General features: G+C 28.1%; 1 protein-coding gene and 1 long non-coding RNA gene across 8 annotated transcripts; both read right to left on the bottom strand.

Annotated features, from left to right (window-relative positions):
* Positions 1-545: 545 nt before the first annotated feature.
* LOC136075355 (uncharacterized) lies at positions 546-7,547 on the bottom strand. Of its 2 annotated transcripts, XR_010635862.1 has the most exons (5): positions 7,388-7,547; positions 5,369-5,421; positions 1,416-1,435; positions 1,159-1,311; positions 546-726 (listed from the first exon to the last, which is right to left on the bottom strand). It is a non-coding gene; the product is annotated as an uncharacterized LOC136075355 (long non-coding RNA). The 2 variants fall into 2 exon arrangements; XR_010635861.1 differs by lacking the exon at positions 7,388-7,547 and having other exon boundaries at positions 549-726; positions 5,369-6,020.
* A 1,176-nt stretch (positions 7,548-8,723) lies between these two features.
* Positions 8,724-12,485, bottom strand: LOC136075354 (uncharacterized). 6 transcript variants are annotated; one of them, XM_065788241.1, is made up of 12 exons: positions 12,137-12,485; positions 11,548-11,877; positions 11,410-11,472; positions 11,204-11,269; positions 11,039-11,101; positions 10,732-10,907; positions 10,235-10,327; positions 10,016-10,081; positions 9,390-9,884; positions 9,214-9,303; positions 9,010-9,122; positions 8,724-8,862 (listed from the first exon to the last, which is right to left on the bottom strand). In XM_065788241.1, exons 2-6 carry the CDS (start codon positions 11,621-11,623, stop codon positions 10,813-10,815), a joined length of 363 nt encoding a protein of 120 aa, XP_065644313.1. In that variant the 5' UTR covers positions 11,624-11,877; positions 12,137-12,485; the 3' UTR covers positions 8,724-8,862; positions 9,010-9,122; positions 9,214-9,303; positions 9,390-9,884; positions 10,016-10,081; positions 10,235-10,327; positions 10,732-10,812. The 6 variants fall into 6 exon arrangements, 4 of the variants coding, with proteins under 4 accessions (XP_065644313.1, XP_065644314.1, XP_065644312.1 ...); XM_065788242.1 differs by having other exon boundaries at positions 9,214-9,714; positions 9,796-9,884; XM_065788240.1 differs by having other exon boundaries at positions 9,214-9,884.
* Between the last annotated feature and the right edge of the window lie 14,277 nt (positions 12,486-26,762).

The raw sequence follows: 26,762 nt of genomic DNA, 5'->3' as shown, positions 1-26,762 counted from the left end.
TTTTATGTATTGGTGTTACTTTAGCTATCTTAGTTTTATAAACTGTTGGTACCATTAACGGCCCAACAGTAATAAAACAGTTGGCTAACAATTGGTACCATTACTGGCCCAACTATATGATTTTTTTCGCGATTTTTAAATTCGCTTTTGCACTTTAACTGAAAGTGAAAATGTTATAAATGTTTACAACTATTTTTACAACTTGACGCGATGGTGAAAAATAAGTTGCATATTTGAAATCAAAATGAGAAATCCTATACAAAAAACAAATTGTTTGCTCGGCACCAGAAAAAAAAATTTTTTGTTGACCTGTGTAATAATACAGTAATAATCATTGTAACAATAATAGTAGTAATAACAATAACAACTACAACTATAATTATAACAGTAGAAATTTACAACAGTAGCAATAATAAAAAAAACTAGCAGTAAGCAACCCTTAATAGGGGTTATGAGTAATTAAATCATTAATAACAAAAACACATTAATAACTTGATATATTATTTAAAAAATTAAATACAAATTTATCTATAAATAATATTTATAACTTTATACTTAAATAATATTTATAACTATAAATAATATTTATAACTTTGACTCCCTATCAGCAATATCATTGCTTATAATTAACGACATAAAGACCGCATTACCATCAGTTAAGTTCTTTTTAAAATCTGTCACAACACAGGTACCAGGAAATGGAAGTCAAGTAAAGCCCGCAAAAACCTAAAAAAAGAAATAAAAAAATGTTACAACTTTTAATTAAAAAAGTATTATTTGCATTTTATTGTTAGTAGAATTAGGATAATAATATAACAGAAAATATGAAGAATAAAAAATAGCTATAACAGCCTAGGTCTATCAACACAAAACACAAAACTGAACAATAGCGCATAGCATAAAATATTTGTAAGCACACAATACTGTCTTCCGAGTAATTAAAATAGTTTTATTAATTCTCCCTCTCATCAAAGAGAGAGAGAGAGAGAGAGAGAGAGAGAGAGAGAGAGAGAGAGAGAGAGAGAGAGAGAGAGAGAGAGAGAGAGAGGGAGAGAAAGAAAGTGTTTCCAAAGCAGCATGTTAAAAAAAGTAAAAAAACACGCAATAAATAGTAGTAACTGGTTTTATTATGTTACAAGTAAACAAAATTATCTTTACTTTTGTTTTAATTTTCAGCATTTCTTAATTAAGCTCCAGCTTCTCTCTATCTGTTGACTTGGTTAATAGAGTAAATTTCACATCATATTAAATTTACAAAATTAAAACCATGTTTCAACAGTAAGCAAACTAATCAAGTGATGACAAAGGCAACTAAAAAAAAAAGAACATAATTATGTTTGAAATTGTAAAAAAATTTAAAATCATTTAAATTCAAAACTGCTATTAATTGTTACTATAAATAGTAAAATTCATACCTTGCTTTGTTCTAAATTGTCTAAAGTAAAATCAAATTAACAGACATTAACTCTGCTTGACACTTAATTCTGGCAAGTAAGTTTTCTGCTCGCTGAGTAGAAAACTTACTTGCCAGAATTTTTATTTTTTACATTTCTACAACCATTAATTTCATCTTGCCTGGACCTAACTCTTTTACTTAAATACAACAATTTTTAAGTTGCCTAATAATATTTACATTAATAACTTCTTTGAGCCTAATATTATCCACTTCAATTTCACTATTATCATTAAACATATTGCCAGTAACCAAATACGCCATGACCTAGGGGCCCTGCAAAAAAAGGGGCCCTAAAATCAAATTGCAACAAAATTAAATTTTAATTTTTGGAAAGTGCATACATTTTCATTAGAAAGTAAGTGTAAAAGTGTAAAAAGTGTAAAAAGTTTTTAATTTTTTAGTTTTTAATTTTTCTAAATATTTTCGTGATTAAAAATGAACAAAATATATTAAGACGAAAATTAAACAAAAACCATTTTGCAACATTTTGTTCATTATTATAAATAATAACTTTAACGAACAATCAACTCAACAATTTAATTTAACATTTGACGTTTTTTTAATAACATTACGTTTTTTTATTAAAAGTTCAACCAAGAACCTTATAAAATATTATTTTCTAGAATTACTTGGTTCAACTTATCAAACCAAGAAAATAACTATAATTAGAGCTGTTTTTCTAATTAATTAAGGTTTACAATAGTAGTAAACATTTATTTGTAAAACAGCCTGATTAATTTTCCATAATGATATTAAAAACGGTAGTTAATAAATTTGTTTTTTTATTATTATTTGTGCATAATGTTTTAAAATATTCTATTTAAAATAAAATGAATGCGTTTATTTTAAGAAAAATTTTGCATGCTTCTAAGTAAAATATCTTAGTAATTGAAGAAAGTAATTGTTTTAAATTTCAAATTGCATTAAACTTAAGCGATACTTTGGACACTTTTAACTAAAGTAAATAAGCGTGCTGGGAAAAAAGTAATCATAAATTTTTAAAATTTGTTTTCCTGTTTATTTTTAACAAACTTTCGCTTATTTATGTAGGCTATTTTACTTAATTTTAATAATAAAAAATAGTGGAGTGTTATCTATTAGTAAAATTAGTGCTTGTAAACAATAGCAATTAAATTAATTAAATGTGTTCATTTTCAGAACCTTTTAACAGCTATGGGAAGAACCTATGAAAGTGGAGCTGCAAAAAGAAAGAAAAAAATAATAATAAAAAAATATATAAAGAAACATCGAAAACTTGATAGTTTTTTATTAAAAGCAGAATGTCATGGTAACTCATCAACTTCAGCTAATCTTGCAAACTGTGGCATAAGTAAAGAGGCAAAAATATTGGATTTTATAGAGGACTCAAATAATGAAACTCAAACTTTAAACGAGCAATCAGAACTCAATAAGGAGAGAGTATGTTTCCTTATCGATTTGCCATTGAATAGGAAAAGTGATCCAGGATTTTAGGAAATTCTTTCAGCTGAGGATATACAATTTTGGATAGAGAATGGTCCGTTAAAATGTTAAAATGCAGATAATGACTTTAAATCCTCTAAAATGTTGTATCAAGATGCCATCGATATTGCTCGAAAGCTTGTTAATGGGGAAAAAAGTAAATGTTGAAACGTTTAATAGAGAATGGCTCATATATTCCCCAACATTAGGTTGTGTATTCTGTTTTGTCTGCAAGCTTTTTGAACCCTCAAAATATGCTTTAGCTTCAACAGGATATAAAGATTGGAAAAATTCAGGGGCATGAACACTCATCAGACCACAGAAAAGCTTCATTAGCATACTTTCACAGAAAAAATAACAAGGTTTTTTTTTAAATGATCAACTTCCTAATGAAATTAGCAAAGAAAAAAAACTACTGGAGAGAGTTTGTAAGAAGAGTTAGAGCTGTAATTTGCACATTGATCAAAAGAAACTTAGCTTTTAGAGGTTCAAATGAAAAATTTGGGTCTGAGAGCAATGGGAATTTAATTGGTCTGCTTGAATTGATTGCTCAGTTTGATCCTTTATTGGTTAAACACATAAAAATTTATGGTGACTGTGGTTCTGAAAAAACAAACTACCTCTCAAAGAATACATGTAATGAATTAACCATATTGATGGCAAGAAAAGTTTTGCAATCAATCAGCGACAATGTTTTAAAATCTAAGTACTATGGATTATCAGTAGATTCAACACCTAATGCGAGTCACAAAGATTAACTATGTGTGATCTTGAGGTAAATTGATCAAATTTCTGATGAGCCTATTGAAAGATTTGTCAACTTCATTCACATTGATAATCACACCAGGGAAAATTTAGCAAATACAACCGTGGACTTTTTAAACGTAAAATTGAACTTGGAAATCAGCAATTGCAGAAGCCAGTCTTATGATAACTCAAGCAATATGACTGGAAAATATAAAGCAATGAAAGCTAGAATTTTGGAGTTCAATAAGCTGGCAAAATTTTCACCATGTTCAGGTCATTCTCTTAACTTGGTAGGAGAGGCTGCTGTAGATTGCTGCATCAAGGGAATCAATTTTTTTGGTTTTGTTAAAGAACTGAACAATTTTTTTTCTGCTTCTACAAAGTTGTGGAGTGTTTTGGAACAGTTTGCAAATAGTTCATTGAAATCACTATCGAATACTCGGTGCTAAACTTTATTCATCTCTTGGAGATTATCTTCTTGAATTAACTAACACATTCGATTTAATAGAACAAAATGCAAAATTACTGTTACCAGATATTTTACAAAATTATTACCAGATTATTTACAAAAGAGACACCGTAATAACAAAGCGCTACTAGGTGAAAACCAATCAGAAGAACCTTAATTAAGTCCACCTAAAGAGTTTAAGGCAAACGTTTTTTTAAAAACTATCAATAATCTTACTACAAATTTAAAAGAAAGAGCTCAATGCTATCAGGAACTAAATGTAAAATTTGTATTTTTAATAGACACGAGATTCAACAAAGATAAGCTGAAGACATGCGTTAATCGTCTGGTGGAAGACTACACAGAATATATTGATGACAATTTATATGCAGATATTGAACATCTACATCTGTATTTGAAAGAACATTTTAATACTCAAGTTCCTGAATTGTCCCATTTGTTTTTGTACTAACTTATAAAGGAAAAACAAATGGAGGCTACATTTCTAAATACTGAAATCATTCTTAGGATTTTCAAATGTTTCATGATATCCAACTGCTCTGGAGAAAGGTCATTTTCAAAATTAAAATTAACAAAAAATGATTTGCGATCAATTATGTCACAAAAAACGTTAAATAATTTTGCATTATTATCAAGTAACGCAGACAAAATGAAGTCAATTATTATAGACTCATTGATTAAAGATTTCATTAATGAAAAATATAGAAAAAGAATATGTAGATTTTAAAAAATATTTAAAAAAAATTGAAATAAAACTTTTAATTACGCTAAACTAAGATTATATTTTTTAAATTAACATATTACTTCTAAATATGGGGCCGCAGGCTTTTTATTTGACCTAGGGCCCCTTAAACTGTAAATCCGGCTCTGCCAGTAACATTATTATTGTTAAAGCTGAATAATAAAAAAATGTAAAAGAGTCTTACAAATTGTGATCTTTTCTAATCTAAGACTACATTTAACCTTAAGATTTATTGAAATCCATATTTTTTTATGCTAATATACATAAGTCGTTTATTAAAAATATTAAACAATATTTATTTACATCAATTATTTTTAATTTAACAAAGAATCACAAAATTATTTAAGTAAGTGATCAACAAATTACTTACTGTAATTTGTTGATCACCTTTGTGTCAACAAATTACAGTCAATTTTCCATGTTAAATACATAAAATATATATCTAATATAAAATAAATCCATTATAAAATAAGTAAAAAAATAGTAAACTTACTCAAATCAGTACCAGTTATAATTAATGAAGTGACTAAAAAACACTTCATTGCACTAAAAAATAAAACAAAACTTGCTTAGCTAAGTTGCCTAGTTCTTAAGAATCTGAAAACAAATAAGTAAAAAACCAAGAACAAACAAACATTTATTTATTAAAACTACTATATTTAAACAAATTAAATTAAACAAAGAACAACATCAATTTTCCTTAAAAGCTAGAAAAAATTTTCAGCTCAAATTCTCTTGCAGACCTTGCTTGTAAAACCATGTGAATAAGAAACACTTTTAGAAAAGCCTAAACTACTTAAGAAAAAAGAAACTACTTAAAAATGACATATGCAACATTGAAGTTTAGACGTCAACTGGACTAATTATTAGTAGATGTTTTTAAAAAATTCATACAAATTTACAATAGTTTGTTCTTCTATATCGCATAAATCCATCATATGATAAATATGAAATGAAAAAATGTAACAAATAAGTAAACACGAAGATAAAGACATATATGAATCGAAAATCAATGCATTGATAGATTATTGTCAATAGCAATAAGGGCATAGAAGAAGTCGTTTAGAGAAGTGCTAAAAATAATACCATATAAGCTATACCTACATTTATAGATTCAGTCATTCTCGAATGCATACATATAAATTATTATATTATAACATATATATATTTATATATTAGAATATAATAACCTTTATGTATGCATGTTTTATATATATATATATATATATATATATATATATATATATATATATATATATATATATATATATATATATAATTATTTTATAAACATCAATTAATACAAGTTTCTCTGGTAACAACAATCCAGCGAAAAGAAATTTTCGCTTGATTGTTGTTACCAGCATCTTCAGCTTTAAAGATTTTTTGTTTTGTTTTTTTGTATCTTATTTTTAAAACGGCAGTTTTGTTTTTTGTCACATATTGTTTTTCTGACATAAGTGCACCATAAATGGTGTCCAAAATTTTGTTGACACATATTGACCCTCATCTAAATTGATACAATTTTGTTGAGGGGCACATTGGTGGTACTGTATTTCGAGTGCCTCACGAACTTTTCTATCAAACTTTTTAGCATCAACTTTTAGAGTTCTGCAACTGTCCCAGTTAATTTGTTGTGAACAATGTCTCATGTGTGTAGCTAATGCAGATTGTTCTGTTTTATTTCCTATTGTATTGTTTTTGTGTTGCTGCATGCGTGTTTTTATTTGCATTTTTGTTTCACCAATATACTTTTTGTTACAATGACATTTAATAAGGTAGACTCCTGGGTGACTGTTCATTTGTAGTTTGGATTTATTTCTTGATGTTAATATTGCTTCTAGGTTCAGGTTTGATTTAAAGACCGTTTTATATCCTGCCTTCCTAAACACCTTACGTAACTTGGGAGACAATATGGTACCCAAGGTAATGAAAATGTTGGATACGTACTGGTGATGTTTTCATTGTTTTTAGTAGTCTCTAGTGATTTTTTGTTCTTTCATTTTATTTCTTTTATGATTTTTATGAGATTAGATTGTTTGTAGCCATTTTCGACAAATACTTAAATAAGGAATTTCAGTTCATTTTCTATGTTTTTGACTGCATACATTAAATGCTCTATGTACGAAACCCTTGAATATTCCATTTAAAATGTGCGGGTCATGGTTTGATGTTGCCTTAACTTGAATGTTAGTAATAATTTTGGACACCACTTACGTCAGAAAAAGATGAAACCATCCCATTGACATAAAATAGGACTGCCGTTTTAGAAATACAAAAAAACAGAAAAAAACACAAAACTTTATACAAAATATAAAAATGAAAAAAACAGAACTTTTTGTTGGTACTCAGAGTTTTATGCCAGGCGGCAATCATCAGCCATATATTTTTATATCAACACAAATTAAGCAGTGCAGTGGGATCTTTCGTCAAAAAATAAGTCTTTTTTTTTATTAATCTATTTATTTAACCATAAAATATAAAAATTTACAAAAATATTTTATAAACTCACATAAATGCAAAGCGAGACACCGGGGCAAGTGAGATATTTAGGTTTTCTAGCTTAGCACAGAATTTTTTTGAAATGATTCAGTAATTTTGTTTTATTATATTAAAAATTTCATGTTTTCTTTATGTTTTAAAGTAGTTTCCATTAGTTTTTTCATATAATATGACATAGAAAAGTGGGTTTAAAGCTTACGAGTTGCGTCAATTTAATTGAAAAATCAAAATTAATTTTTTTTTCTATTGTAGAAAAAATCCACGTACGCTGCAATTTTTTATCACAGAACAAACATAATATTGAGTTTGTAATCATTTATTTATTATTTTTCAGCTGCCATTCTTCTTTTTATGTCAGATTATTTTGTTTCAAAGATATTTAAGAAATATAACTTCACATTTACGGGAAAAGTGCGACAATGCTAGTTACTGAAAAAGATTCACTACATCGGCGTGTTAAAAAGGTTTCACTTGAAAGTAGTTTACATACTAATTTACTTGGAAGATTTAAAAAAATGTTTTCTTATAACCAGGAACAAGATCTAAATAAGTATATTAAAGATATGGACGTAGAAGACTTTGTGCGAGGCTTTTTAAAACTCCATCCTGATTTATCACTAAGATAACCAGAAGCAATTTCTATAAACAGAGTATTTAGTTTGAACGAAGATAATATTAAAATCTATTTTAGTAATTTAGAGAATTTTTTAGATAAATATCACTTTGAGCCGCATCAAATTTTTAATGATGTGTCTGGGTTGTGTGGTAGAAAATTAGATCCCATGAAATATTAGATCCACTGCCGTAAAACTCAAAACGAGGATGCGTTTTTAATATATTATACTTAGAAATGTTCCTTTAAGTCCGAATATTTATATTAAGACTTTACGAAAAACGAAAAGAGGAAACTACATTTTTTTTAAAATATAAGTTCCATCTTTATTTTCTAGTAAATAAATCACTATTATTTGACAATAATATGGATTTATTTACTAGAAAATAAAGATGTATTACATATAATTATTTTTAAGTACAAAATTTATATATAAAACTTAAATACTGTATGGTTCACAAGCTTGCAAATTGCAAGCAATATCAACAAGAGCGACGATAAATAATATAAAAGAATGTTACTAGTAAACAACATTTATAGCTTTATAAACTTATTTACAAATCATTTTACACCGTTAATAAAATAACTGTTTCAAAAATGTTACAAAATGGTAAGGTTTTAATTTATTTTGAAGTTGATTACATTCCATTATTACAGATTTTGTATAATAATTTTAATCATTGAATATTTCAGGTTTAAAAAACTTAATGGTAAGCAATAATTCAATAAATAATTTTTAACTAACTTTGATTTATTTATTCTAATATGTTTTATTTACAAATAAATTATTTTAAATCAATTCAAAAATTATTTAGAAAAACAAATTTATTATTTTTTCATTCGATTTTCTTATTGCATCTTTCTTTTAACTTCTAAATTACAATATCACAAATATAAATATAAGATTTTTTTTAAAATTGGTTTAAAATTCAAATAGGTTTAAAATTCAAATGAAAAAAACATTGTCTTTTTGCTATTTGAATTAAATCTATATAAAAAGGTACAACAAAATATATTACCTATTCTTTTAAATAGAAATCTTTGCACATGTAAACAAACTTTTTTTCTCTTTCACATACAAAATACATGCTTGGTGAAACCATCTAACTGGTTTGCAAATATCGCATTTAATCTATTGATAGCATTAATAGTACTTTATGAAACTATTTTTTACTAAATAATTATATACAAATCAATCATTGATAAATGTTAAAATCTTATACCCATTTATCAATCCTTTGATTTTTGTTTTTTTTTAGGTCCTTCCGGTTGACCACAGATTCTGCATACTGTTTTGTTCCGATGTGCTTGACCTATAACAAAAAATTCTTAAATAATTTGAAATTTTATGTAAAATTCAAATTTTAAGTTAAAAATATTTCAAATTTTATAAACAAACCTCCCTTATCCAAAAAAAAAAGTACAACTTCTTTTCGGTACTTGTCCAGTTCTTTTAGTGAAAAAGACTGTTACAACCCTTCCTCGTTTATAAAGTTTTCAGCAAACTGCAACATTTTAAATTCTTTTTTAACATTTTGTATCAAAATGTAAAACAGTTTGTACACAAAAGTTAAAAAAATAAATTGTCTAATTTCATTTTACTACAACTTCAATGAATTTATCTTAATGCAAAAGATTCTACACGATATGCCGTCATTTTGCAATGCATGTGGCAATTTTAATATTTTGAATTTTTCCAAAACTCCATATCTTTCAAGTAGCTACTATATTTATATTGAAAAATCAAGTTAATATGAATTACTCAAAAAAAACACAGAGTAAATACTTATTCAATACATTCATACTTCCATTTTATTTCTTCATTTTTGACATTCGTATCTAGCTCACCAAGAGGATTAACATGATATATAATTTTTTCCTTTGGTTTAATAATCTGAGACAAAAGATATTATAAGGTATATAAAAAAACAAATTTCCTTTTGAATTTAATGTCATTGTAATTTTTTATTCCATTTTTCTTTTAATTATTTTTAACTATTAAAAAATAAATAGTTAAAAAATTACTGTCAGTGTCCAATGGAAATTTGCAACCATGCAGCATATTATTGCATCAATTTTAAATAGCTCATCCTATAAATAAATATAAATATCATATAATAATGTATCAAATATATCATATAATATAAATGTATTATATATAAATATATAAATTATTAGTGTAAAATTAAAGTGATAATTATTTTCTTTTTAGTATTTGTCATAAGAAGAATGACTTTTTAGTACCAAATGTTGTTTTCGAATCAAATTTGTTTTGAGCGGTATCTCTTTCTGTGATAGAAATCTGGCTGGTGCCAGTACTTCAATATTTTTTTCACCCTGAAACGAATATTTGTTAAGTTATTTTTTAGAAACTGATTACATTTTATTTGAATGCTATTTTATGTTAATATATATATGTAGTATCAAAAGGGGCTGTGCAAATAATATGTGACACTTTTTGGCCTTTTTTAGACTCCCCATATGATATTTTTGTCAACCCCTCCCCTCGTCTTGTGCAATGTGACATTTTTAAACAAAATATCTCCAAGTTTTTAATTTTTTGCTAAAAGTTTACTAACTCCGCTGTGATAAGAATTTAAATTTGTTAAAATGTGTTAATTGAACAGCCCTATAGATCAAATGTTTTAAATATCGCTTTAATTATATTGATGTTTATATTTTTTCTAAATGTAATTTGTATTATAAATTTAAATGTTTTAAAATGTTGAAAGAATTATTACCTGCTGATTTTTTGCAATTAAACTCAAGTAAACATAAACAATTTCATCACTGAGGCAACCTATGAGAGTATCTTGAAGCGATTAATCGTATAGTTTGCTTCCACCTAATTCCTCGTATATTCCCATTATAGCATTAACGGATTTTAAATGACGTAAACTATTAAGTATTCCATGACCTATATATCAAGTATACTTTTTTAAATGTTAGCATTTATTAAATTGAAGTATATTGTGGATACTCAGATTAACAAACAAAATTATTAGTTTATCAAAATTATTGCTTTAATACAACTGCTTTAGAGCATACCGTCATTATTATTTATCATGCAGCTTTTACTTAAATCACTCCCTTCTGAACTAATAACCAATTCTAAAGAGTTATTAAATTGTTTTATTTATGAAAAAAGTTAGTTTTCTCTAAATATTAAATCAATAAAAATAAAGAGCAATTAAGCCTTTAAAAATTACGTACGCTTTTCAATTTTTACTGGGTAAGTTATTACTTTATTCCTTTGAACCGTTTCGGTAATATAATCTTCTAAAAAGATGACAGAAAGACAGTTGAAGTACATTATTAATTCTTCGTAGGGAACAACACAGTAATCATATTTGGGGGGGGGGGGAGTGGTTGACTAGAGTTCTAACACAAATTATAAACGAATTAGATTAACAAAAAACCTTTAATTTTTGTTAACTCTTCTTGTGCTTGTAAGATTTCTGGCTCATTCTTTGCCGTTTGATCTACAATTATAATACAAAGGACTAATAGTAAATATCACATAAAAAGGGTAAAAATAGTTATTTAAGAAATTATACCTTTTGATAAAGTGTTTTCAATAAATTTTTTCACATGTAGCCTTATGTGCGATCCAAGCAGAGAAACGCCTTTCATATCCGTGAGCCTAAAGTTGCCACATGGTGTGATACGTGATACATTATAAGAGCCTATAAATCGTGCTTTGAACACAGCACCTTTTGACCGGCAACCTTATCACCTACAGCTATTATTGTGTGTGGTTCTTTTACTTTTTTCAATAAGCTCATTCCATAATATAGTTTTTGTTTTGTTTGAGCATGTTGAATATTCTAAAATTATAAAGTAGGTGATTCGAAAGGCTTTTAAACATAGTGCTGTATTTGACGGCTCTAAATTAAATTGAAATTCATTTTATTAATTTACTTTTTCATTTCATCAATTTAAAGCCGTCGAACATAAAAACGACTTTCGATTCGGAGTAAAAATATTACTTATTTATTATATCATTTTAGTACTAATAATACTATAACTAATAACAACAATAAAATAATTAATATAATAACAAAATAGTAAAACTAATGATAAACAATATAGTAATAATAATACTTAATTTGTTCAATTTGAATAAATTAGTTTTATTTTTCAAACCTTAGTAACAAAGTCTGTGAAATTCTGAATGTGTTTCTTATTTCTTTCCATTTTGCATTCGATTTCCTCCGTTGTCACTGCTGCAAAGTTATGGTTGTTCTAAATTACAAAAATCATGAATACCGTACCATGCCTTTAGTGAATAAAATGACGTTTATACCATGTTTATAAAAAAAATGTATTCATTTCTTCAAATTGACAATGTAAAACCAACAATCAGTCCCCAAACATAATTTCAAAAGGTGAAACTTTTGTTGATGTTTGTCTCTCGACTCGCAATGGATATAAAATAATATCAATTTATTCATCCCAGTTTGATTGGTTCTCCTCAATCAGTTTTATAATTTGCTAAATAAATATAAATATATATATACATATATATATATATATATATATATATATATATATATATATATATATATATATATATATATATATATGTATATATATATATATATGTATATATATATATATATATATATATATATATATATATATATATATATATGTATATATATATATATATATATGTATATATATATATATATACACATACACATATTTTAACTTTTTCGATTTTTCACTTGATTTTGTTCCCAGTTCTTACTTCCTTATGCTTGACTTTGATTTTTAAAACTGTAAATATATAATATTGTATATTTGTATAGTTGTTCATATCATTCAAACATTTTTTGTTTATTTGCAGTATTAATTTGCAAGATCTGCTGTTTAGTGCTTCTTTTTGAAAATATGTCCTTTAAAAGTAAAAAGTCGAAATCAGCAGTGGAAGCAGCTGGTGAAATGTGGACACAAAACTTTAAATCAACCATGAAGCGCCGTCCTAATATACCACAGGTAAAACAGGATATGAGCGACAAATTGTGTAAAATGCCTTCCAACAGAGATATCATTGGAAGATTCTTGGGACTCTGATGAATTGAAAGGACAACATGATCGACTAACAAAAATATCAGAGGAATTGATCAATCTTTGGGAGAAATTTAATTTTCCTGTTCTTTCCAAACAACAAGTGTCTGCTAATGTTGACAAACTTATCACATCATTTGTGAAACACAGAAAGCAACCAAATGCAGTATTTGAAGAAAATCTTGCTCATCAGTTCGATATAACAAAACCAGATGGAAATTGGCTTTGTAGTGAGGACAAACAACTGTACAAAGTACAAATTGAATCAGATGGCAGGGTGGGATATACAACTATGAAAGTGGCTCCTATGTCAACAATCCATCCATCAAAAAGTGCCAAAAGCACATCAGAACCCTCGACAAACCGCTTGGTTTGTCGAGGGTTCTGATGTATCTCCGTACCACTTTCCTGCGATAGTGAGAATTCTGAGGAAGGAAGCAGCAGTGGTGACTCGGAGGTAGTTCCAGGAGAATCTCCCAGAAAGTGTGCAACACACCAGTCAACTAAGTCTGCTGCCAAACTAGTGTCTAGTCACTCTTTGTCAACCAGAAAAATGTCATGGGTGCTTCAAAGTCTGGCTGAGGATGGAGTTTGTGTCCCAACACCATCACAGTCTGGAGTCTGGCGTCGAACAAACAGTTCGACCCCAGACTCCAGACTGTGATGGTGTTGGGACTTGATCTCTAAATAGAAAGTTTCTTTGCATTTTGATGGTAAGAAAATTGACAAGACTGAGTACCAAGTTGTGTGCTTGAAAAATGACAAAAGAACATTAAAACTTGGCATTTTGGTTTCTGACAGTGGATCCTCTGCAAACATATATAAAGCACTACAGGACCTACTTGATGATTACAATGCATGGAACAGTATTCAGATGATCATCTCTGATACAACAGCTGTAAATACTGGTGGCAAGAATGGAGTTGTAGCCAAGCTTCAGAAAACATTTCAAGACAAGGTATTCGATGAACCTCAATACATCGGCTGCCAATACCACATTCTTGATCTTGTTCTACGACATGTGTTGGATTTCTTTTTTCCTATACAGTCACAGTGGCCTAGCATTAACTACAAATTTATTGATGAGAGTATGGAGCATTATGATGATTTAAAAAATGCCTACAAGGGCACAGCAGTGGTAGCAGAGTATGAGAACCTTGGCTGGAGAGACTTTAAATTTTTTTTTCAGCTTTGTGGAGCATACAAGTTTTACAAAAATGAGGCAAAATGGCCTCGTATTAAATGGCACAAGCTGCCATCACTGCACAGTGCTAAGTGGAACTCAAGAAGCATTTTTGCGCTTATTGCATTTTTCATTCTTCCAAACTGGCGAGAACAGCTGAGGATAACTTGCAATTTCGTTGCAACTACATGGTTGCGGGCCTGGTTTTCAAACCTGCACTATGCAAAGGCGGCTTATGAAGACCTGCTGTCAGCAATATTCTAACTTAAGTGTTCCAGCTGTGAAATGTTTCTCTACCCACTGGAAGAAGGAACCATCAGTGCTTGATGTGCCTCCATCCAACATAGTAGCCGAGAGAGCTGTAAAGTTGATGGAGGACATTCGTTCTTCTTGCAGAACAAACAAATATCTTAACTGTAAATTTATTAATACTAATACACAAATCTGAAAGATTATAAACATCACTACAGATGCTGTAGAACAGTGTAGGTACTCATTTTCATGTATTTCTCATGTGTATTGTATAAAAAGCTGACATTATAATTAATAGCCTTTGGGCTGCTATGTGTTGTATGGTTAAATATGAAACTGTCTTAGGTACGGGAAGTTTTTTCAAGGTATGGTGAAATCAATATTATTTCTGTGATTTATAGGCAAAAGTTCATCATATAGAACCCCAGGCTAATTGATTTAAAATTTATCATATACCTAATATATATATATATATATATACATAAATACGTATATACACACACATACGCATACACATATATACATACACACGCATACACATACATACACATATACATACACACACACACACACACACACACACACACACACACACACACACACACACACACACACACACACACACACACACACACACACACATAAACAGATACACATGTATGTACACATGTATATATATGCACACATGCACATTAGGGTGGAGTGAATTTTAGTTTTTTTTACAATTCGTTTAGCCTGGGTGTGCAAAAGTTGTCTATTCATTTCAGAAATACTCTGGAAAAATATCAATGCTCTAGGAAATTATTTTGAGGTGCCTAAAGACCTTTAAAATTTTAATGGGTCCCTAATATTATGTAAAAAAAAATTTTTCAAAAGTATATCATGTTGGGTCTCAAAAGAAGCAAAATTTTATAAAAATTTCAAAAATAACAATTATTTTACAAAAAAATTGTTTAAATTTTTGTGAAATTATAATTAAAAAAAATAAACTTTTTTCATTTTTAGTTTAAAAGGTCATTTTTTCTGCAATAAACTATAAAATAACAATTTTTTTAAAAATAATTGTTATTTTTGAAATTTTTATAAAATTTTGCTTCTTTTGAGACCCAACATGACATACTTTTGAAAAATTTTTTTTTACATAATATTAGGGACCCATAAAAATTTTAAAGGTCTCGAGGCACCTTAAGATAATTTCCTAGAGCATTGATATTTTTCCAGAGTATTTCTGAAATGAATAGACAACTTTTGCACACCCAGGCTAAACGAATTGTAAAAAAAACTAAAATTCACTCCACCCTAATGCACATGTACACATATACATACATGCGCACATAAATGCTGTAAATCTATATAATTACTTTTTCATAATATAGTTGAATATAATGTATATAATTAAAGACTTTAGACCTTTCCAGACAAACAAAGCATGCACTAATAGATAATTTTCAAATATAACATTTTTATAGATAGATTTAAAAAAAAATTCTGTTTTTTCATTATTTAAAAGTAATAGTTTTAGCTTTTGTTTAAACTGTTCAAGAGTTGTAAGTGTTTTAATATCATTACTAATTATTTTATTCCATACATTAGGTCCTCTAGCAGTTATTGAGAACTTGATTGACTCATATATAGTTTTGGGTTGTACAAAGTTGTTACTTGAATATTTAGTCATGTATTTGTGTTTAATTTTATTAAATAATGGTTTGAAGATATTTGGTATTGTATTATTATTAGTTTTATACATAAAAATTAGCAGATGATATATATTTATTTGGTACAAGTTTGATATTTCTAGATTGTTGAACAATGGTCCGGAATGTGAGCAGCGGTGTGCATTTGATAATAATCTAATTGCATGTTTTTGATTGCTAAATAGCTTTTTTGTCTTTGTCTTATTGGTGCTGCCTGTAGGCAATGTTTGCATAATTCAGATAGGAATGAAAAAATGAGTAATATATGTATTTCAAACATGATTTATTTAATTATGGTTTTGCTTTATAGAGTAATCCGATATTTTTCGAAATTTTATTTTCAATCATGTTTATGTGGTTTTTCCAATTCATGTTTGAAATTTCATTGAACATTCTCTTTTTACGATGTATTTTCTAATAAAAAGTTTTGGAAGTGCAAAAGGGATTTTATATTTTTTATAGAGGCGATGAAAAATAGTATAATTAGTTTTAGTTAAATTAATTGTAAGTTTATTCATATTTAACCATTCGGTTAGTTTTAGAAGTTCAATGTTGACCGTTTTCAATAATGTTATTATTGTGAGAATAAAATAAGTTTGTGTCATCAGCAAATAAAATAGAATCTAGAATATCAGAAGCTTTGCTTAAATCATTAATATAGATTAAAAATAAAAATGGTCCTAATATAGATCCTTGAGGAACGCCGCAAGTAATTGACGTATTGTTAGTTTTTTCATTTCCGAATGAAATATATTGTTTTCTATTAGATAAGTAGCTTTTAAGCCAAGCTTAGTTTATATTTTTGATTCCGTAGTTTTCTTATTTTTTAATTAAAATACTATGATCAACAGTGCCGAACGCCTTACTAAGATCTATGAAAACACATAAAGTGAACTTGTTTTTGTCAAAACCTTGAAAAATAATCTGAATGTGATGAAGAATTGCATGATCAGTAGAGTGCCCTGTTTTGAAGCCAAATTGTTTGTTATAAAGAATATTATTTTTTTCTAAAAATGAGTATAATTTGTTATACATAATGCGTTCTAGTATTTTCGAGAAGCATGGAAGAATGGAAATAGGTCTATAGTTAGAAATATTAGTATCATCTCCAGACTTAAAAACTGGTATTACCCTTGCAATTTAAAGTTTTTTTGGAAAGACTCCTTGTTTAAACGAAAGATTAAATATATGCAAAAGATTTTTTTTAATATAGAAAATACATTTAATTACAACATTACTACTAACATTATCAAATTCTTGTGCTTTGTTTAATTTTAATGAACTCACAGTATCTAATAATTATTTTTCAGTTAACTCAGCATTTTCCATAATTTATGCGCGATTATTAATATTGGGAAATGATCCGATATATCAGATATTATTATTCCAGTTTTTATTATTTTTTTGTTTATTCATTAATTATTATTTGATCAATTGAGGTTGCGCTATTCCTAGTAATTCGTGTTGGTTTATTGTTGGAATGAACCCATTTTGAAATACGATGTTCATAAAATATCTTACACTTTTATTTGTGTCGTAATCAAGCGCATTTTAATTAAAATCCCCATCAAAAAAGACACGTTTGTCACATAAAATTTTGTTTTTGATTATATTTTAAAGTGTTTTTCAAAAAAATTTGTTATTGCCTGATGGCGGTTTGTACACAACATGTACAATGATGTTTTTAGTGATTTTATTTTTAACTTCGATCGTTAATGATTCGCAATCATTACTAATTGCACTAAATTCGGTTAGCGGTTTAAAATTTAAAGAGCTGTGGATAAAAATACATACTCCTCCACCTACTGTCTCAGTATTTCAGACTTGATGAATAACTTTATAGTTTTGTAGTTGAAAATTTGAACCTTTTTCAACTTGTTTATCTCGACACCAGGTCTCTGTGAGACAAATAATTTTAAAATTATTTTCAACACTATATAAAAAATCTTTAAATTTATCAAATTTTTTTTGAAAGCTCCTAATATTTAGGTGTAAAATAGAGAACTCATTAATATCTATATCAGCAAAAAGATTAGAAATATTTGTGTATGTCATTTTTTTTAATAAAAAAAATTATTAAACGAAGTTCATTTTGAAGAAAATCAAACACAAAGAGACAATTATAAAGCTTTACAAGATCTTGTAATTTTAGAATTTTTAATTCAGAAAACCTATTTTTTATAATAGATCGTAAAGGAGAAAATGTCATAATTCTTATGGAAGTGCGTTGTAAACTGTTTATATAATGTAATAGAAAACTACCTTTTTGACCCCAAACAGTGCAACAATAACTTATATGCGAGGAGAACAAGGAATAGTAAATTGTTATTAGAATATGTTGGGGAACATAGTGTTGTATTAATGACAACATACTATTGGCACGTTAGAGTTTTTATTTAATTGAATTTGTTGATAGTACCATGATTGATTTTTGTCAAGAAATAGCCAGAGGTATCTTATATATTTAGATGGGAAAAGTCTTTTACCGTTAATTCTCATTTTCACATTATCACTACCAACTTTTTTTTTTGAGGGTGAAAAATGATAAATTCAGTTTTATTGATATTTAGAGAAAGACGGTCACTATTTAACCAATCACACAAATGATGGAGATCTGAATTAACTTTTTTACAAAGCTGCGCGAGTGATTTATTTATGCATAGAAGATTAGTGTCGTCAGCGAAATGAGGAACAACCGAATTATTTATAGAGTAAGGCAGATCGTTAATATATATTAAAAAGAGTAAAGGCCCTAAAACAGAACCCTGTGGAACACCATACTTAATAACTTTACTTGTGGATTAAAACCCATTAATCGAGACAAACTGAGTATGATTTTTAATATAGGATGAAAACCAATCATAAGCGATACCCCGTATACCATAGTGATACAATTTTTCAATTAAAATCTTATGACCAACTGTATCAAATGCTTTTTGGAGATCAATAAAGACGCCACAAGCAGAAGAATATATCGAATGAATAAAAGAAAAGAATGTATCGAATTGATAAAGAAGGAATTTATTTCGATATAATTTCAGTTTTCTTATTTAATAAACTGTTGTCATTGTTTGAAATAATTTCATATTTTTCATTAAGACATAATTTACACAATTTTGTTGTTAGGTTATATGCTTCGCATCTTCTATTTTCCAACTAACCACATAATTTTTATGATTATCATTTAAGTTCCAAATCTCCTATGACAGCTCTGTATCGTTTATATATTTGGGGGTATTAAATGATTTTAAATGGTTTGCGTATCTCAGTTTAAAGGTGTTTCACTAATACCAATGTATGGTTTTTTTATTGAAGGGATATCCGAAATGATGGTTGCTTAGTATACAATGTTGTTGGTCAAGCAGTTATTGAGTAAAGGACAATTGTTTTTATTAAGGCAGTTTTAGTTATTTTTATTAATGGTTTGATTTTTGTTTAGGATGTGCTTGTGTAAATTTATTACTGATTTCATGTTTGGCATTCAACTGTAGCTGATTTTTACAGTGTTCTTGTTGAAATTTTTATGTAGTTTGTGGTTAATTTGAAAATGTTTGGCAATCAAGTTGGCAATCAAAATTAAAAAGCATTTTCCTATATTTGTGGTGACATTTATGCTAAAAGGAGGGTTGTACCAGATTTTTTGCGTGTACGGTTTTTTTGTTGTTGTTGCTTTAAGTTAGGTTGGTAAAATATATTATGCTTATAACCAGAGTTTTTAGTTCTTCATTATAAATAGATACAGATTTTTTAAACACTTCTTTGCTGCCAGAACTTCCAGACAATCCCAGTTCAACATTTTGAGGTAGTTGTTTTAGTATACAAGGAAGGTGGTTAGATTGAGTATACAAGGAAGGTGGTTAGATTGAGTATACAAGGAAGGTGGTGAGGCATAGTGTATGTAGTGTAAAGTATTACCAGGTTTGCAGTATGGTTAGTATGACTGGTCGTAGATGTTAAGAGTTATGTCGAGGTAGTTCACAATTTTAAGGTAGCACTGTATAGATATGCTAAGATGGTTACATTTAAAAAAGTGGGTAATATGCTTTTTAATTTTCTTCATTTACTTACCAGTGGTATTTTTATTTCAAAATTACCGACCATGGAGCAGCCATCATAGAGCTTCCTAATTAAGCTTCGAGCTAATTTGAAGGATTTAGCGATATATTATATTAAATTAGCATCATTTGGTTACTATACAACCTAGATAAGTATGTGTTTGTTGTTAACTTTTACAAATACCAAAACTTGTTAGAGTAAAGTTTTATAGAACTAATTAACTTCATGAGAGACAAGTACATCAGTAATAAAGCTAGCTACACTGCCACCTCGACGTCCATCTTAGCAATCTTTTTTTTAAAGTGAGTTATTGTTTTAATACAATAGCTTTACTATTATACTTTGCTTTAAAACCTTACGACATCGTACTTAACACTTAACTAAATTGTATATTTTTGAGTTAATACAGTTTGTTTTAATTTTTTTTAGATATAAATAAATAAAAAGCTCACTATTTGAAGTATTAGTCAAGATTTTTATTAAAGCTACAAAAATAGTCTGAAAAAGAGTTTGTAGTTCTTAGCTATAGAATAATAGAAAAAATTGCATATGTTGCAATGTTCATATACATGCATATTATTTTTAAGAATGACAACTTTTAAAAAAACTTTTGAAAGTTTACCTTGGGCCCCTAATAACTCTGGGCCCTCCCACGGCTGCGAGCCCTTCGCTACGCCACTGTATATATATATATATATATATATATATATATATATATATATATATATATATATATATATATATATATATATATATATATATATATATATATATATATATATATATATATATATCTTCTATATATATTAAGGGCAATGTGTGTGTGTGTTTGTTTGTTTGTTTGTTCTCTATAGAAATCCAAACCGCCGGACCGATCTCGATGAAATTTGGCATGGGGGTAGTCCTCGAGGGGGAGAAGGTTCTTAGCTGGGTTTTGACCCCGTACCCCGATCCCCGGGGTCAAAGGGGACCATTTTTTGGGCCGATTTTTTAGGCCCATTTTTGTGTACAGATATCAGGTAAGCCAGTTTAAATATTGGCCCGGGCAACGCCGGGTAACTCCAGCTATATATATAAAGGGCAATGTGTGTTTGTGTGTGTTTGTTTGTTTGTCTTCTATATATATAAAGGGCAATGTGTGTGTGTGTGTTTGTTTGTTTGTTCTGTATAGAAATCCAAACCGCCCGACCGATCTCGATGAAATTTGGCATGGGGGTAGTCCTCGAGGAGGAAAAGGTTCTTAGCTGGGTTTTGACCCCGTATCCCAACCCCCGGGGTCAAGGGGGCCCAAAAATGGCCCCCCTGACCCCGGGATCAGAGGGGACCATTTTTTGGGCCCATTTTTGTGTACAGATATCAGGTAAGCCAGTTTAAATATTGGCCCGGGCAACGCCGGGTAACTCATGCTAGTATATATATATATATAAATATATATATATATATATATATATATATATATATATATATATATATATATATATATATATATATATATATATATGTATATATATATATATATATATGTATATATATATATATATATATATATATATATATATATATATATATATATATATATATATACAGTGTATATATATATACAGTGTATATATATGTATATATATATATATATATACATATATAAAATATATATGTATATATAAAATATATATGTATTTGTATAATATATTACATCTTGTTCCTCCAGGTTTAACTAAGTTGAAACAATACAAAATATTGACATATCCAGAACCCAAAGTAAAATGAAGTCTTTTCCATATGATTAAACAGTTTCTAGAGTGTATAATGAGTTTATCACAAGAAGAGCTTGATAATGTACATGTTATTTGCAAAATATGATCAATCGAAGCGATCAATCTTAGTTTAGGATTTCAGCAACTTTTTAAAACGTAGAGCCATTATTTCATACGCTGGGGTAATAATGACTCTCATGACTAAAAATATCGTATAGTATAAAACAATAAAATAAGTAGATAATAAAATTGTAAGAAAAATGATAACACTGAGAGGTGTAGATGATTGCTCTGCGTATGTACTGTTGAAAATTTGAAATCCAGATGCAACCTGCTATCTTCTCTTTGCAGGCTATTAAATATTTTCAAGCGAAATGCAGTAAATTTTTGACTATTAGTTATTAATAAATAATTTTATTGAAAACACGATTATTATTGGTACGTAGCATGAAAATTTTAAATGAATCAAATACTAGATAGTTGAATATCGATTGAAAGTCCTTTTGTATTTTAATGGTGAAATAATATTTTAAATTCACCATTAAAATACCCTACAGTATTTTAATGGTGAAAAAATTAAAAAATCCTACAAAAATTTATGAGGATTTTAGTAAAAATTTTTGAAATATTGAAGTAGATTTTAGTAGAAATTTTTGAAATATTAAAATTGTTGAAGAAACAGTAACCTAAATTTATTATTTCCTTCAATTAAATTGTTATATATTTGTCATTTCTTATTTAAAATCTATACCTTGGTAGCAAAAGATAGGTGCAAGAATGGAGTACAAATTTATTTTGGCCGGGTGTATCCGAGGTCATAGAGGTTTTAATGAACCATCATCGATTCTGCCCGTAAATTGGAACTAAATTCATAAAAGCCGTTTTTCATTTATGAAATCGGTAACTTTTATATGCAAAGGATTATACAATTTGATTCCAGAAATCCACTATGAGAGGTTTATCTTTGAGTAACGGTGGATGTGGGTGTGGTGGCTAAATACACCACTACTTTCACAAATGATTGTTAGATTTTTAGAAATAGTTTTATCTTTATTCTAAAAAAGTAAATCTAGTATAAATAATATCTTTTACTACTTTACAACAAAGACTAGTGGTGCATTGAATCAGGGCAAGTGGTGTGTTGCCCATTGGCCACCAACCTAAAAAAATACAAAACAGTTTTAAAATTAGATTCAACTTATAAATAATTTAAAATTAGATTAAACATTAAATTTAAAAAGATGCTATTTTTGAAAATGATCGAAATTTATATAAAAAACATCTTGACTTTTAGTAAATGACTGAAATTGTAAATTCAATGAAACAAAATAGTAATCATTTTCAAAATAGACAAGTCATACCACTTGCTGTTTCGTCATTTCATTTCAAATCAACCATCGCATTCCACTCTATGTTTTTAGTTTTTTAAATTTTTACTCATGACATTTTTATTATTTAAAATTTTCATTACATCCTCGACTTTATAAAATTGATTTTGTAAACAAACAAACAAAAAATTGTTTAAATTTCTGAATTTCCAAAAATGACAACTTCTTCGATATTTAATTATACTATTATTATAAGCATTGAGTAAAAAAGTAATTGGTTAATAAAACATTACTTACTTGAATCGTCGGCGATTGTGAGTTACTTTAGCTAACTTAAAACAATAATACTTTTTTCATATTAATATAATATTGTAATAGTAACATTAAAAACTAATACTATTTTTTAATTTTGTATTATATATTTATGCATTATATTATTTTATGTTATAGTTTGTTTAATTTATATACTTCGACTGAGTAAGAGTAGAGTAAAATGTAAAAGCATTGACTGACGATAAAGTTTAGCTAATAAATACAATTCACTAAACAAAAATTATTTTTAAATCCGTGCAAATGAGTTTCGAATACAAAAGATAAAATTATTTGAGGCCAATTTATTATATAATAAACAATTTATTTATTATTTGATTTACACATGTGAGCAATAAAGAGCAGCTCAGGGGCGGATCTAGGATTTTTTTTGTGTAAACAACTTTAATATTCAAAACTAATTTTAAAATAATTTTTACAACCTGAATATACTCTCTCAACAAATGGTACAGTCAAATTTATTGAGTATAAACCAAATTCAAAAAATATGCTGATGCTCACCTTCACAGTATAAAGGTTGAAAAAGTATCTGTCTAGAAGGTATTTGTTTAAAGCACATGAACCGCGTCAAGGTTCCTTCCTATTCATATGTTCAATATTTTATTCAGAACAATTGAAGGTATATGACAGAAAATTACACCATCAATTAGAAAACTGTTTATCCCTGCACATTTTTATTTCTGGATAACAAATAAAATATAATATATTATGACAATATTCAGTAGTGGATCAAGACTTTTTGGGGCCCAGGGCTGTTTTAAAGCAGAAGGCCGCTTTCCATGATTAATCAATAAATTTATTTTCAAAGTTCCTTTTAAAAATATATATTTTTCTATGAACTGTGGGGCCCTGGGCTATAGCACTGGCAATATAACTCCATAATGAAATATGCAAATTTTTTAAAACTTTAAAAAGTTTAGAAAAAAATATACCTACTTTTCACAATCCACATTTTTAGATAAATAACAAATTTTTAAAATGTTGTTAAAGGAAAATTTTTATTTACCTAATGAAAAATTTTTAATAACCTAAGCTTTAGTCAACATCTATCATTTGTATTTTATCTGGAAAAAGTGTTGCTTATGTTATAATTGACATCATGCAAAATCTATATTTAAAAATAAATATATATTTACATATAAAAACATCACAACAGCAATATTACAAAACTATGCCAGCAGTTTGTAATTTATTAATCTTTTTTATATAAATTTGTAATTTTTATATTTTATTTATATATAAGAAATATAAATCTGTATAAAATATATGTTTACATATACAAACATAACAGCAGCATTAACACAAAACTAGCAGTTTGTAATTCACTAAGCACATGTTTTTATAATGCAACAAAAAGAGAAAAAAAAATTATTGTTTACTCTTTGCAAATTCATAAAATTGCAGATAAAGCAACAAATTATCTTCTCTGAAGTTTATTTGTTGCTTTACTGCATAATAACATAAAGTAAATAAAGCATTGTAAACAGTTAATAGCTTTCTGAATGGGTACAAGTTTATCCAATTTTGAGCATTTGATGTTTGTTTCTAAACAAAAATTTTGCTTAAGTTGAATGAAGGCTTTCTTTATACAGAGACTATAAAGAATTTACTTCATAAGATTCTTGCAAATTTCATTTAATAAAACTACATTGTTTTGTTCTAAAACCACTCGTACATTATAACATGTCAGACATTATAAATAGGGGACCTAATGAACTTTACAATGTTAACTGCAAAATCCTAAGGCAATTTATCGGCTCATTTTTTATTCATTTTTTTCAAGTTGCACAATTAATTTCCGGAATTTTAATCTAGATCCAGATCAGATTAGGCGAATTGACCACTTAGTTCCATACTACTTTTGGCACAATTTAACTTCCGTAACTTCAAGCGATTAAAAATACACGCATCGTACCGAGAATAGATTAGGCACACTTATTTCGTCTAATGCATGAAAAAACCATTATGTCTAATCATAGTTTGTAACACTCCCTTATCGTATCCCGGTATTACTAGCTTATCATAGTTAAGTTACTATTCAGCAACGCCAAAACCGTGAATAATAAAAAATGTCAAATGGAATTTTAAAATGTAATGTAAATTACAGTACACGACTGTACATCTTAATAGTAATATAAAATTTCTCCTTACTTGGCCGCCTAATGTGCCGAACCCTAAATCTGTCCCTGCAGCTATCGTTTTGTCTTCGAACGGTAAATAATTATTTGAACCATTTTGAAGACTATTTATATTTTTATCAGTTGAAAAATAGTTAAAGCGATAATATTGTACTTGTTATCAGAGATGTTCTCATTAAAACTTAAGTTTTGATAATTGCAGGGGTCAAACCTATGATGGCGCATCTAAAATGATGGGGAAGAAATATGGAGTCAAATCAAATTCTTGCTGAACACCCAAAAGCAATTGCCATACACTGTCAAGGGCATTCTCTTAGTTTAGCCGTGAAATTGCTGACTACAAAATGTGACATTTTACGAGATACCTTGAGTGTTGTTGGAGAGATTTGCGTATTTGCGTATTCATGAGCGAGAGGTTCCGAGTTCGATTCCCGCCACGTCCCTGGTAGTACCGCGCTCAACTTGTTTCTCCGCGTCAAGGTTCGTGTTTCGGAGTTAAAGAGTTGAGAGAGGGTTATAACCACAAGTAGCCTCTTCATCTGTAGTGGCCTTCTCGGCCTTGGGGAGGTGAATTATAAAAAATAAAAAAAAATAAAAAATTTGTAAAGTTTTCACCAAAACAAGAAAATTTGCTTGGAAACATTAATGAGAACAAGACTCTAAACCATTCAAAAAGCTGAATAAACCTTACACTACAAAATCGTTTGGAAACATTAATGAGAACAAGCTTGGAAACATTATTGAGAACAAGACTCTGAACCATTCAAAAAGCTGAAAAAACTTTCCACAACAAGACCGTTCGGGCAGAATGTATTAAAAGAGTGCAATCGATATTTATGTAAATGATCAATGTATTAAAAGAGTGCAATCGATAATTATGAATCACTCTTGCAACTTTGGGACAAATGTATGAAAGAAAAACTTGATTAAGAGATAAAAGCAAGAATCGTTAGTTGCAAGAGCC

This window comes from Hydra vulgaris, chromosome 01 (assembly GCF_038396675.1).
Source record: "Hydra vulgaris chromosome 01, alternate assembly HydraT2T_AEP".
Classification (NCBI taxonomy): Eukaryota; Metazoa; Cnidaria; class Hydrozoa; order Anthoathecata; family Hydridae; genus Hydra; species Hydra vulgaris.
This window is presented reverse-complemented; position numbering and strand designations above follow the sequence as displayed.

Bases quoted from the DNA above. Each gene is read 5' to 3' on its own strand.
- LOC136075354 (XM_065788240.1), bottom strand. From the start codon at position 11,623: ATGAAAGGCGTTTCTCTGCTTGGATCGCACATAAGGCTACATGTGAAA. The intron at 11,270-11,409 runs GTTTTTTGTTAA...TCATCTTTTTAG, and splicing joins AGAGTTAACAAAAATTAAAG to AAGATTATATTACCGAAACG. The intron at 10,908-11,038 runs GTATGCTCTAAA...CTTGATATATAG, and splicing joins CATGATAAATAATAATGACG to GTCATGGAATACTTAATAGT.